This window comes from Centruroides sculpturatus, unplaced genomic scaffold (genome assembly GCF_000671375.1).
Source record: "Centruroides sculpturatus isolate CEXI.00-Female unplaced genomic scaffold, Cexi_2.0 scaffold1726, whole genome shotgun sequence".
Classification (NCBI taxonomy): Eukaryota; Metazoa; Arthropoda; class Arachnida; order Scorpiones; family Buthidae; genus Centruroides; species Centruroides sculpturatus.
The window spans coordinates 92029-103818 of NW_019386245.1; the positions used below are offsets into that span (position 1 = coordinate 92029).

The 11790-nt window shown below is 33.3% G+C and overlaps 1 protein-coding gene across 2 annotated transcripts in view; it reads right to left on the reverse strand.

Annotated features, from left to right (window-relative positions):
• Window positions 1–10734, reverse strand: part of LOC111614243 (cylicin-2-like) — a 25680-nt gene extending 14946 nt beyond the window's left edge. The window contains exon 1 of one of the 2 annotated variants that reach the window (XM_023355626.1): window positions 10253–10728. In XM_023355626.1, the coding sequence (XP_023211394.1) occupies window positions 10253–10632 (380 nt within the window). In that variant the 5' untranslated portion in view covers window positions 10633–10728. Of the gene's footprint in view, window positions 1–10252 lie in introns of both variants that reach the window. The other variant, XM_023355625.1, reaches the window with a different exon arrangement.
• Between the last annotated feature and the right edge of the window lie 1056 nt (window positions 10735–11790).

Consider the following 11790-nt stretch of genomic DNA (forward strand, 5'->3'; position numbering starts at 1 on the left):
AGGATTGGAAATATTCTTAGGAAAACTTTTCTATGAATCTCACACTTTGTGCCCTTACTGTACATTGTTCTCATCATCTGGAAACCATTAAACGCAATGTTTCCTCTTATCAGCCCCAATTTTGCCTTTGGTCACCGTTCAATACCCTGCCTCCAGCGCCCCCTAGATCTATTCATCGCCCAGAAGGGGGCGTTATTGCTTACTTTGAGAAACGCTGAGCTAAAATAAAAGTCAATGTATTAGAAATATTCAAGTTGTGACCTTCAATAAAAAATAAAAAATATAGAAAATGACAACATTTTATAAATATTCCGTCGAATTTTTATATATAGAATTTGTCTGCCGTCGCCCCTCTATATTTCCTTAACGCCCCCAATTCTCTTTGAGCCTTCTACTGCCCCCTTGAAAGCCTCCAGCACCCACAAAGGGGCGTTATCGCTCACTTTGAGAAACGCTGCTCTACACAGTACTCCTCTTTTCTGCACAGTACATATACAATACTCCTGAGCAACTTATTTTGCATATTCATGTTAAATCCTGAGGATTTAACATAAATATGCAAAATAAGTTGGATTTAATGTGCTGAAGTTCCTTAAATTAAACTATTTTATTGACTCTGCTGGTTATATCCAAGTTTCCTAATATGTTTGCACACTTCTGTTCCTATATTTGGACTTACACAGGCTTATTGAGTAAAGAGGGGATAAAGGTGTTTGTCACATGACCAATATACTTTGACTATGATCACATGGAACACAAATGGTAATCACACAACTAATTCTTCAGGTTTATAGTTTCATAGACAGTCACAATTATATATATTTTATATACAAAATATAATAAGACATTATCATCAAATTGATCTCTGTGATCAAGACAAAAAATAATTTAAATAAATATTCACATACTTAAAATTAGAAATTAACAACATTCACTTTATCATTGTGAACATGAACTTATAAGTTGTACACAATTACAGTCAATGTTAAAGTTATAGGTCTATATAAATTTGTGTTATATGCTTAAATTGATAAATTTATTAATTTAAAGTGTTTCTTCATGTAACTAATCAATACTGTTTGGTTGACTACATTTTATGTCATCACTTCCAATTTGTATTGTTTAATCACAGAATGCTTTTTTTAATCCATTGACAAACATAGTTTATCAATGGTAAAACAACTTATTTAGTATCTTGTCAAAAAACTAATAACTTGAGATGTTTCTAGTAAAGTAACAAAACTGGAAGACGAGGGGACAAAAATATATAACAAATGTCATTTCATCAGGGAAAATGCACAAAATTGCTGTGTCAAACTTATCATACAGGAACACACTTGGCAAGAGAATAGATTATTATTTAACACACATTATTTCTTTACAAAGTGGTGGAGATGCATTTCAAGCTATTTGCCCCTCTTCAGCCCTTTTTGTACAATTATAAATTCTACATAATAAAATACATTAAACTTAACATTTATTTAAATTAAATATGCGAAAAACTCAAAAAAAAAAAAAAAAAAAAAAAAAAAAAAAAAAAAAAAAAAAAAAAAAAAAAAAAAAAAAAAAAAAAAAAAAAAAAAAAAAAAAAAAAAAAAAAAAAAAAAAAAAAAAAAAAAAAAAAAAAAAAAAAAAAAAAAAAAAAAAAAAAAAAAAAAAAAAAAAAAAAAAAAAAAAAAAAAAAAAAAAAAAAAAAAAAAAAAAAAAAAAAAAAAAAAAAAAAAAAAAAAAAAAAAAAAAAAAAAAAAAAAAAAAAAAAAAAAAAAAAAAAAAAAAAAAAAAAAAAAAAAAAAAAAANAAAAAAAAAAAAAAAAAAAAAAAAAAAAAAAAAAAAAAAAAAAAAAAAAAAAAGAAGTAACTGAAACAAATGAATTAAAGAATAAAAAAAATCAAGTAAATTATTCATGATTTGTTTTAGTTTTACTTGTTTTTGTCCTTTTTTTGGTTTTAATTCTACTCCTTTTATCCAGGAGTCATAAGTAAATATTGTTTCAGGTAACCTTCATTTTTTCTGTGTTTTGCACATATGTAATTTAAATAAATGTTAGGTTTAATGTATTTTATTATGCAGAATTTATAATTGTACAAAAAGGACTGAAGAGGGCCAAACAGCCTGAAATGCATCTCCACCACTTTGTACAGAAATAATGTATGTTAAAAAATAGTCTATTCTCTTCACCACATGTTCCTGTATGATAAGTTTGACAGTAATTTTGTGCATTTTCCCCAATGAACATAACAAAAAGCAATCAAGTATTAGAAGTCATTTTAGTTAAATGTAAACTAGATGACAAACAAAAATGTGACTACAGTAGAACCCCTCTAGTCCACCCTTGGCTAGTCCGTCACTCCGGTTAATCCGACCGTGGTCGGAGTCGAGAAACTTGTCCCGACTCGTCGGTGACTCACCGTCCGTGGCGTTTTTCTATGTTCGTTACAGTATATGCTTTACATTGTGTGTACATGTACAGTTTTGTGCATGTTTTTAACATGTCAGGAGTGAAACGTAAACACGTTACTCTTTCATTAAATGAAAAATTAGCAGTGCTACAAAGACTGGACAAAGGGGAAGATTGTTTATTTTACTTTTTTCTGATAATCCAACCTTTTTTGCATTCCGACCATACCCCCAGTCCCAAAGGTGACGGATTAGAGGGGTTCTACTGTATATGTAACTATAGTCACATTTTTGTTTGTCAACTACAGGTATGTGCACTTAATGACATTTAATGGCAAATGACTTAGCAGCACATTTCAAGAAATATGCTGCTAAGTAACTTTTATGATGACTACTTAATGCAGAGTATACTTAGATAAACTCTCATGATACTACTGCTCTCATGATACTTAGATAAACTCTCATGATACTACATGATCTAGTGCTGGCAAAATCCCAAGAGTTCTTGAAATCAGTTAATTAGTTTTCAACAAAAACTAGTTTCTGTAAAAACCAGTTTTTACAGAAACTAGTTTTGTTGAAAACTGATCACTTTAAAAAAATCTCTTTGAATTCAACAAAATTAATGTTTTATTATTGCATTTTATTAAATTAATACTTTATTATTAATAAAATGCTACAATAAATACTAACATAGATTCATGAATATGCCTATATCACAGCTGGTATTCCTGCCAAAAACAAGGTTAGTATATCTTCAACATTGATAAATTCTGACAACTAGGTATTCAACAAATAGTTTTTGAAAACTATTATTTTAAAATTAATTCAAACTAATTCTCATGTCAATTTTAATTTAAAAATGAATGATATATAACATTGTTTTAAAAAAGTAAAAGGATAATAATTTGATGCTTTGTATAAGACATAAGTGAAAGAAGGCGTTATGTTACAAAAATCAAAGTTGTGAGTAAATTAATTTTTAAGTTACTAAGTTTTTAACAAGTCTGGACAACCAAACTTATACTTACGTGTTCCCCATATTAAAATAACACAACTATAAAAGTAGGTAAGGCACTCAAGTACAGTACCTGAGTGTCACCCTTGATTTCCAGCTATCCTGGGATCAACACATAAATTACATCACCAACCGGACGAGGTTGATCCTCCAGGCTTTTTCTCAGGTGGCTAAAAATAAATGGAAACTATCTTCTAATGCTATGAACATATACCTTTTCATTGTCACCTATGCATGTGGCACCTGGGGCTGGGCCATGTGTAAAGTCCACCCAAAGAGAAAATTAATTTCCTCTCAACATCGTGCACTACTTAACATCACAAAAGCCTTCCACACTGCCCCCAACAGGAGTATTCAGGTTATTGCCAGAAAGCCCCCTAGCGACTTAACTGTTCTTCAGCACCATAAGTTTCATCTTATTCAGCGTGGTGAATATATTGACAGCAATATGGACGTTCCTCACTGTGACAGTCTTGAAAAACCATACCCCTTCCACCATACTCTGTGCCCTGGCTATGATAATACCATCCACACCAACAACTCTCTTCTTACCAACATCGATATTTATACTGATGATTCCAAGAACAACACTGGGCTGTAGCTTTGTGGTTTATGTTAATACAGTAGAGCGTAGATTATCCGAAACGTCGGTTATCTGAAAGAATTCCAGTCGGCCTAAAGTATAATTTTTATTTGTTTTTATATTTTTCAATGTATTTATTTCGTTTGTAAAACATAAAGAAATCATTTTTAACGATACAGTAGCCACAATTATTATTTTAAAAAGTTTATGTTAGGCTTAACATCAATGAAAATTCAACGCGAAGCGACACGCAACGGAGAAAAATTTCAACACGGGATAGGTTAATATATTTTCTTCGTACATAATCGGTTATCCGAACAACCCCAGTCCCCAACTGATTCAGATAAATGATGCTCTACTGTAATCAGAAATCTTTCTTCCAACACTATCTTCTTCATAATAATTGCACCATTTTTCAAGCTGAGCTGTTGGCCATTAAGATGGCAGTCAGCTGGACCAATGACAACCTCACTGCAACATGTGCACACATTCACACCGATTCCCTCTCTGCCTCTCAGATCATTGACAGTAACAATCTTCACCTGCTAGCGACCAAAATCAGGAACCTTATGTACACAGCCAGCAACAAGTTCATCATTTCCTGGGTTTGTGCACATCAGGGCAATATTGGAAATGAAAGGGCAAATACCCTAGCTAAACGGGCAACTGAGGATTCAACACTCCAAATTATTTACAGCAAATTCAGCAGATAAACTCTTTGTCATATCCTCTGGGAGGAAACCTTGCAGCAGTGGCAAACTTCATGGATTAACAACAATAGTATTACCTTTCAGTTCACATCCCAGATCTCAAACATTTCTTCTCACTTTACTGGTTCACCCTGAACTACTATTCTACCCAACTCCTCACTAACCATGGGAGGTTTGCCAGCTATCTTTCCAGGTTTACCAACAGGGACGCTCATCTCTGCCCTACATGTCAAAAGGAGGACGGCACTTTGCACTACATTTTTGAGTGACCCACCTTGGAACATGATTGACTTAACATCAGGCTACTGCTAAATGAGAAGAACATTGACTGGCCTTGCAACTTCTCTGACCTACTGGTCAGCAAGAATATTTACCTTGCCTTCACAAGGCTCGCAAGAAGCCACAAGATCTCCCACACCAGCATCATTGTCGTCTATGTATACTTTGTTATATCTAACTAGCAGCCCAGGACGCCCCCTAGTGGGCGTTCTTTACAAATTTCCATGAGGTACGGTTCCTTTGACTTTCTTGTTCCTATCAATATGCTCTACAGCTCTGTTAAAGTCCCAATCTATATTTCTATCTATTAAACATTCTATAAAACTTTAAAATGGTTTAATTTGTTTATTTACCTTTGGTTGTAAACCTCGATTTTAAATGTAGCCACCATTTTTTCAACAAATTTCCCGTGAGTCAATGCGCAACGTTCACTGACTTGTGAGTCACGGGACATTGTAAACTTGCGGCGCAAGGTTAATCAAGGCATATAATAATTATTTATACCATTCTGTGGTATAAATAATAAATTCCTATCACAAATAAAAATAATTTATTGTTAATTTAAAATCATCGCTAGGGCGCCTCTAGTGCCCGTTTTTGTCATACCATTATGTGGACGGACACGCGTTCAATGGGTTATATTAAAAATTAGTTATCAATCTATATGTTCAGTGTGAGCGGTACAGCACTTCTGCACTGATTCTTACTTTATTTGTCACACTCTCTTCTGTATATTCACTTACTCAATATATATATTGCATGTCATTTATTTTATATATGTCCTCATTATTTTCTCTCATAATTGTATCTCTTACGAGGGTTGTCCCAGAAGTACCCGACCTGACATAGATGGCGGTACTTGTTTGAAAAAAAAAAACGACTGTGTTCGAAAGCATCAACCTTACAAAGCTTAAGTTTGAAGTTTGAAGACGTTACGTCGTATAGTATTTTTTTGGCAGCCATAAATAGTGAACAATCTCAGTGAATTTCTAAACATGGAAAAAATTTGTCATTGTTATGTGATACAATACTTTCATTTGAAAGGTTTCAGTCCAACCAATATTAAAGCTGAGCTAGATTCTACTCTGGGGGAATCTGCTCCCTCGTTTACAACAATAAAATATTGGGTGGCAGTGTTTAAACAAGGCCGTACGAGCTGCCAAGACGAACATTGTAGTGGTCGACCAAGTGAGGTGACCATGCCAGAAATGGTGGAAAAAATCCACAAAATGGTATTGGATGACAGTCAACTCAAAAGTGCGAGAGCTAGCAGACATAGTAAACATTTCAAAAAGTGCTGTACATCGCATTTTAACTGAAAATTTGGACATGAGAAAGCTGTGCACAAGATGGGTGCCGCATTTGCACACAATGGGACAAAAACAGCGTCGTGAGGATGTTTTAATTGAATCTTTGGCAATGTTTCGCAGCAACAAAGCCGAGTTTTTGCGTCGATTCATAACCATGGATGAAACATGGGTCCATCACTTCACACCTGAGACGAAAGAACAGTCGAAACAATGGACTGAAAGGGGAGAATCAGCTCCAAAGAAGGAGAAAACAGTTCCATCTGCTAGCAAGGTCATGGCGTCAGTTTTTTGGGATTCACCCAGGAAAAACAAACAACAACAAGTATTATGCAAACTTATTGCAGTGCTTGAGTGATGAAATCAAGAAAAAATGGCCACATTTGGCAAAAAAGAAAGTGTTATTTCATCAAGACAACGCACCAGTTCACACATCCGTTATTGCGATGGCCAAAATCAATGAGTTAAGGTTCAAATTGCTTCTTCACGCACCTTATTCGCCAGATTTAGCCCCTCGGATTATTTTCTCTTTCCAAACTTAAAAAATTGGCTTGGTGATAAAAGATTTGCCAACAATGAAGAGGTGAAGTCTGCGATTGATGGCTATTTTGAGAAGCCCGACAATTCTCACTATAAACAGGGGATCAAAGCTATTGTACATTGCTGGAAAAAGTGTATCGAGCTAAAAGAGACTACGTTGAAAAATAAAGATATGTTTTACCAAATTTTGTGTGTCTTTTTTGTTAGGTCGGGTACTTCTGGGACTACCCTCGTAACTTTAATTTTTATTTTGTTTTACCCATTTTGTATCTGTATTACTTATATATATATATATATATATATGTTATTTTATCATATCCTATTTCTATTCAATCCCACCTGTATCTACATTTATTGCATATGTACATATTTTGTATATCCATTTGTATTTGTTCTCATTTATTTCTGTACAGTAGACCCCCTATAACACGGGTTCATATAATGCGAATTCATATATCACGGCAAAAAAAATTGCGAGCATATTTGTATAAACATGCTAAAAGAGACTCGTAAAATGTGGTAAAACAGCATCGCCAACTCGTATCACGACAGGATTGGTCGAATCTAGACAATAGCAGATATTGCACAAACCACTGAGTTTAAACAAGCAGTGGACCTACTAAAAACCATTTATTATTTAACGTCCATAAAAATTATATTTATATTAATGATGTCTCCAAAGTTCAGCAAATTTTTCGCAGAAAAATAATTTATCAGGAAACACGCACCTGCTGTTTGATGCGCCGCTCCACGATGAAAACAAGCTTAAGCAATGGTGTGATCAAATGGCGCACATTTGGTAAATAATCCTACAATTTTTTGTTTATAGCATAGTTTATATGGATTATTCCCAAGAAATTATATGTGTTTTGGAAATGTTGAGTCAAATTAGTCTAGAATCAATTAATTTTATGGAAGAAAACCTTTCAAACAGCCGTAGTCCGTAAAGTGCATACGTGCCAGGCTGTGATTGGCTCATGTATTTAAGGACTCTTAGAACGTGAATTTCATAAAAAGTGGAATGTATCTACCGAGTTATGGGGGGGTCGACTATATTTTGCATATGTATATCTTGTTCAATTTCTCCACATTTTTACATTGTATATTATCCTGACCTATATTAACCTACCTATAACTAATGTTATTCTTGTCACGTTTTTGTAACCTGGTAATGCTTCCTGCAGAGCCAGGTATGTAACACAATTTGTGTACCTTATAATAAATAACGAACGAATGAGGTGTTGGAGACAGCTTTCAAGCATTCCATGGACAGCACAGATCACCAACAAAACTGTCTTAGACAGCCCAACCAAAAATCTCACCGGAAGCCCAGATAACCAAACAGAAACTGTCCTTTTTTGGTCATATAATGAGAACCAGCTCCCTTGAGAAGGCAATCATGCTGGGGATGGTTAGCAGGAAAAGAGCGTGAGGCCGACCAAGGACTCAGTGGCTCGACACAATCAAAAGTGACACTGAATTATCTATAATGGAATTGAAGGAGGCTATGCAGAAAAGAGGCACAGAGAGCTTTAATCCTTAGAGTGACCGAGAGTAGGACACAACGGATAAAAAGAATATATTACACTTTCGTTCATGAAGAACAATCAGGTTTTGAATCATTATAACACATTCAATTTTAATGTACTATAAAAAAATTCCAGTGTTACATCAGTTATATATAATAATTTTAAATCCAAGCTTACTTTACAACCAACTAAAAGTCAAAAAAAGGTAAGTACAGATAAACCATGTACAATACAGCATTCCTAAAATACTCTTTTGCTCTAACATGGTTCAAGAATTGAGGATATCTCCCATACAACACAGTTTTGCTCCAATTTGGTTTGAGAACATCCCAGGATAAAATGTCATAACCCCATCATTCAATACTTTTTTATTCAAGCAAACATGTATTGTCTCATATTTTCCCCATTGATATTGAAATTTTCAATGTTGTTTCATGCTTTTTGCCCCGCTTTCTGTAATGAGAACTGATTGTATAATTTTTCTTTTCCTTGTCCTAGTTTTTTATTCTGGCTTTCTTATAAACCAAGCGTCACTATCATTGGTGATAGTGCTCTAAATGAACCCAAAAGATTGTTGTTGTGCTTTGTATTATAGATTAAATTAAAAAGTTACTATATAAAGATTAAATTTTTAAAGATATTTTCATTGCTTGCATTAGCCTATCAGATTTTATGAAAAAACAGAGAAAAAGCAAAATGTTGCTGATAATTGGGATTAAGGTCAACAGTAAAGCTCGGATGACAACATTCTGACAAAAAGAAAACATCCTTGTTTAATGATGTTTAGCAGTAGAGAAACAATATTAACATACAATACTTTTTGCCCCAATTTGCTTGCGACTGTTAGTTAATTATCGATTGCTTTAATAAACATATTTCTCTTAATTACGAAAAATAATTGTACACTCTGGCTAACCTTTAAAATCTAACCCCACATTTTTGTATTAGTTCGTTTCCCAAAGCACAGATTCACATAATGCGGCACCTTTTCGGAACCTAATTAGCATTATAAAATGGGGATAACCGTAAACACAATGGTACCGATTTCATTGCTCGTTCAAACTAGTTTTTGTTTTCAGCAACACACTCTACTACTCAACTAGTAGTATATAATATACTACTTATCAAGTAGCATAGTATCTATAAGTAGCATAAGTATTTAGGAAAGCCAAACATATCTAAAAACAGAAAAAGTACAGGCGGCCATGACTTTTTCAGTTCCATCATAAATCACACGGAACTTCCGCAGTCCACTGTTAAACGGCGTGCGCCCGTAGCGGCAATCTGCCAGCTTTACAATTAAAAGTTAATTTACCTTAGGTAGCCAAAATGGCAGCTCATCTCCGATTCCAGCTAACAAAAGAAAGGAAACAATGGGGACGCACGTTCTAACATAACCTAACCTATTCTAATAATTTGGTTGGTAATAATTATGGTAATTTATTAGAATAGGTTAGGTTAGGTTAGGTTTTAGAACGTGCATCCCCGCTGTTTCCTTTCTTTTGTTAGCTGGAATCAGAGATGAGCTGCCATTTTGGCTACCTAAGGTAAATTTAACCCAATTAAATTCTTCTATATTCGAACAACTCATTCCTCTACTTCTGCAAAGAGTATAAATCAATTATTCGCATAAAGACAATAAGCCCATTTTCTAAATTTGTACTTACATCCAAATCATTCATATAGAAAATTCTATATCTTAATTTAAAAATTCAAAATTAATAAAAGTATATTATTATAAAATTTCTCAGAATAAATAATAATTTATAATTAGGTAGAAAAGTTTCCAGATATTTCGACTAAAAAATTAAAAAAAAATCTAGCATAGAAATTCTTTTATTATAAATATAAAAATGGCGGGTTTATTACTGTTATAATAAATCCTTACCAAAATTCGGCGGCAACTGTTGGACCACGTTTTCTTGTCTTAGTTGCTGCTTTCTTTTCTTTCTTAGGAATGTCGGTGGTGTTAGAATTCTGTGCCCCTTTATTACTACGAAGAGCCCTCTTAAGAGGTGGTGTCGACGTTTTTTCTTTACTATTTGAATTTTTAACTTTCTTTTCCTCCTCGTCGGTTTTCGTTTCACTTTTCTCCACCTTCTCTTCTTCCGGTTTTACATCGACGTCATTCGTTTCTTCATTCTTCGTATCCTTCTCTTCTTCGTTAGTAGTTTCTTCGGGATTATTATCGGTCTTTTTAGTTTTAGATTCGTTTTGATTCTTGGTTTCCGCACCACGTTTCCTCCCGCCTCGCTTCTTCGCTGCCATTTTGATTCGAAACGGTCGACAGACTCCTTATCTAATGGCTGCTTATAAACCTGCTTTCAAATTCGCGCCCAACCGGATCGAACCGGTTCTTATTCATTATATTAATTCATCCATTACAAACAGAAATGATTTTTATTGGTCGAAAAATTTTTATAATTATTTATTTCGAATTATTACGTAAAAAATTTCTTTTTAAAAAAATTTATTTATAAAATGGTAAAATTAAATTTTTATACGTTTCCGTTTGATTTTGATCCAAGTCTTAATATTAAAATTGCGATTAAAAATAATTATAGTATTTAAGAAAATTTCTTGTGTATTTTAATAAGAATTTATTAATATAATTATAGTGGGTGATCGGTTAACGAACAAATCGGATAACGAACACTTTCGCGAAAGATTTTTATGTTCGGATAACGAACACATGATCGGATAACGAACACCTCACAGAACAAACTCAAAAAGAAGCGACGTAAAATAATGAATACAGTATCTATTGATCTTGCCAAAAGACTAAAAACTGCCAAAAGATTTTTAAAATGAAAAGATAGTCGAAAAGAAAAAGGATGTTCGATGATGAAAGCAGCGATCAATCTATACAGTCTCCCAAAAGAAGGTATGAAACAGATTTTTTTAACACCACGATTGAGTCTATAATAAGCAATATTGATTCGCGATTTGTCTTTAAATCAACATTTTGAAAATTTTGATTTTCTCTACGATCTAAGCGAGTTAAAAAAATATTCCAAAAGAGCAAATATTAAAAAAACCATCAAGATTTACATTCAGTCCTGCGAGTGGGTGAGAGCAGTGACTTCCAACCTTACGAATTATATAAATAATTACAAACAATGATCCCAAATTTACCCAACTTCATTAAAGATGTGAAACAGCTGCTCCAATACATAATAGAAAATAACTTGAAAGAAATTTACCCAAATATTTACATTGCAGTTCGAATTTTGTTAACAATATCGGTAAGTACTGCCTACTCTGAAAGGAGCTTTTCAAATTTAAAACGAATAAAAAATTATTTAAGAAATACAATGGGTCAGGAAAGACTTTCAGCTTTCGCAGTTTTATCTATTGAAGCATATATAGCATCTAAGTTAAATTACGATACAATTATTAAGGAGTTCAGTAAGGCTAAAAGCAGGA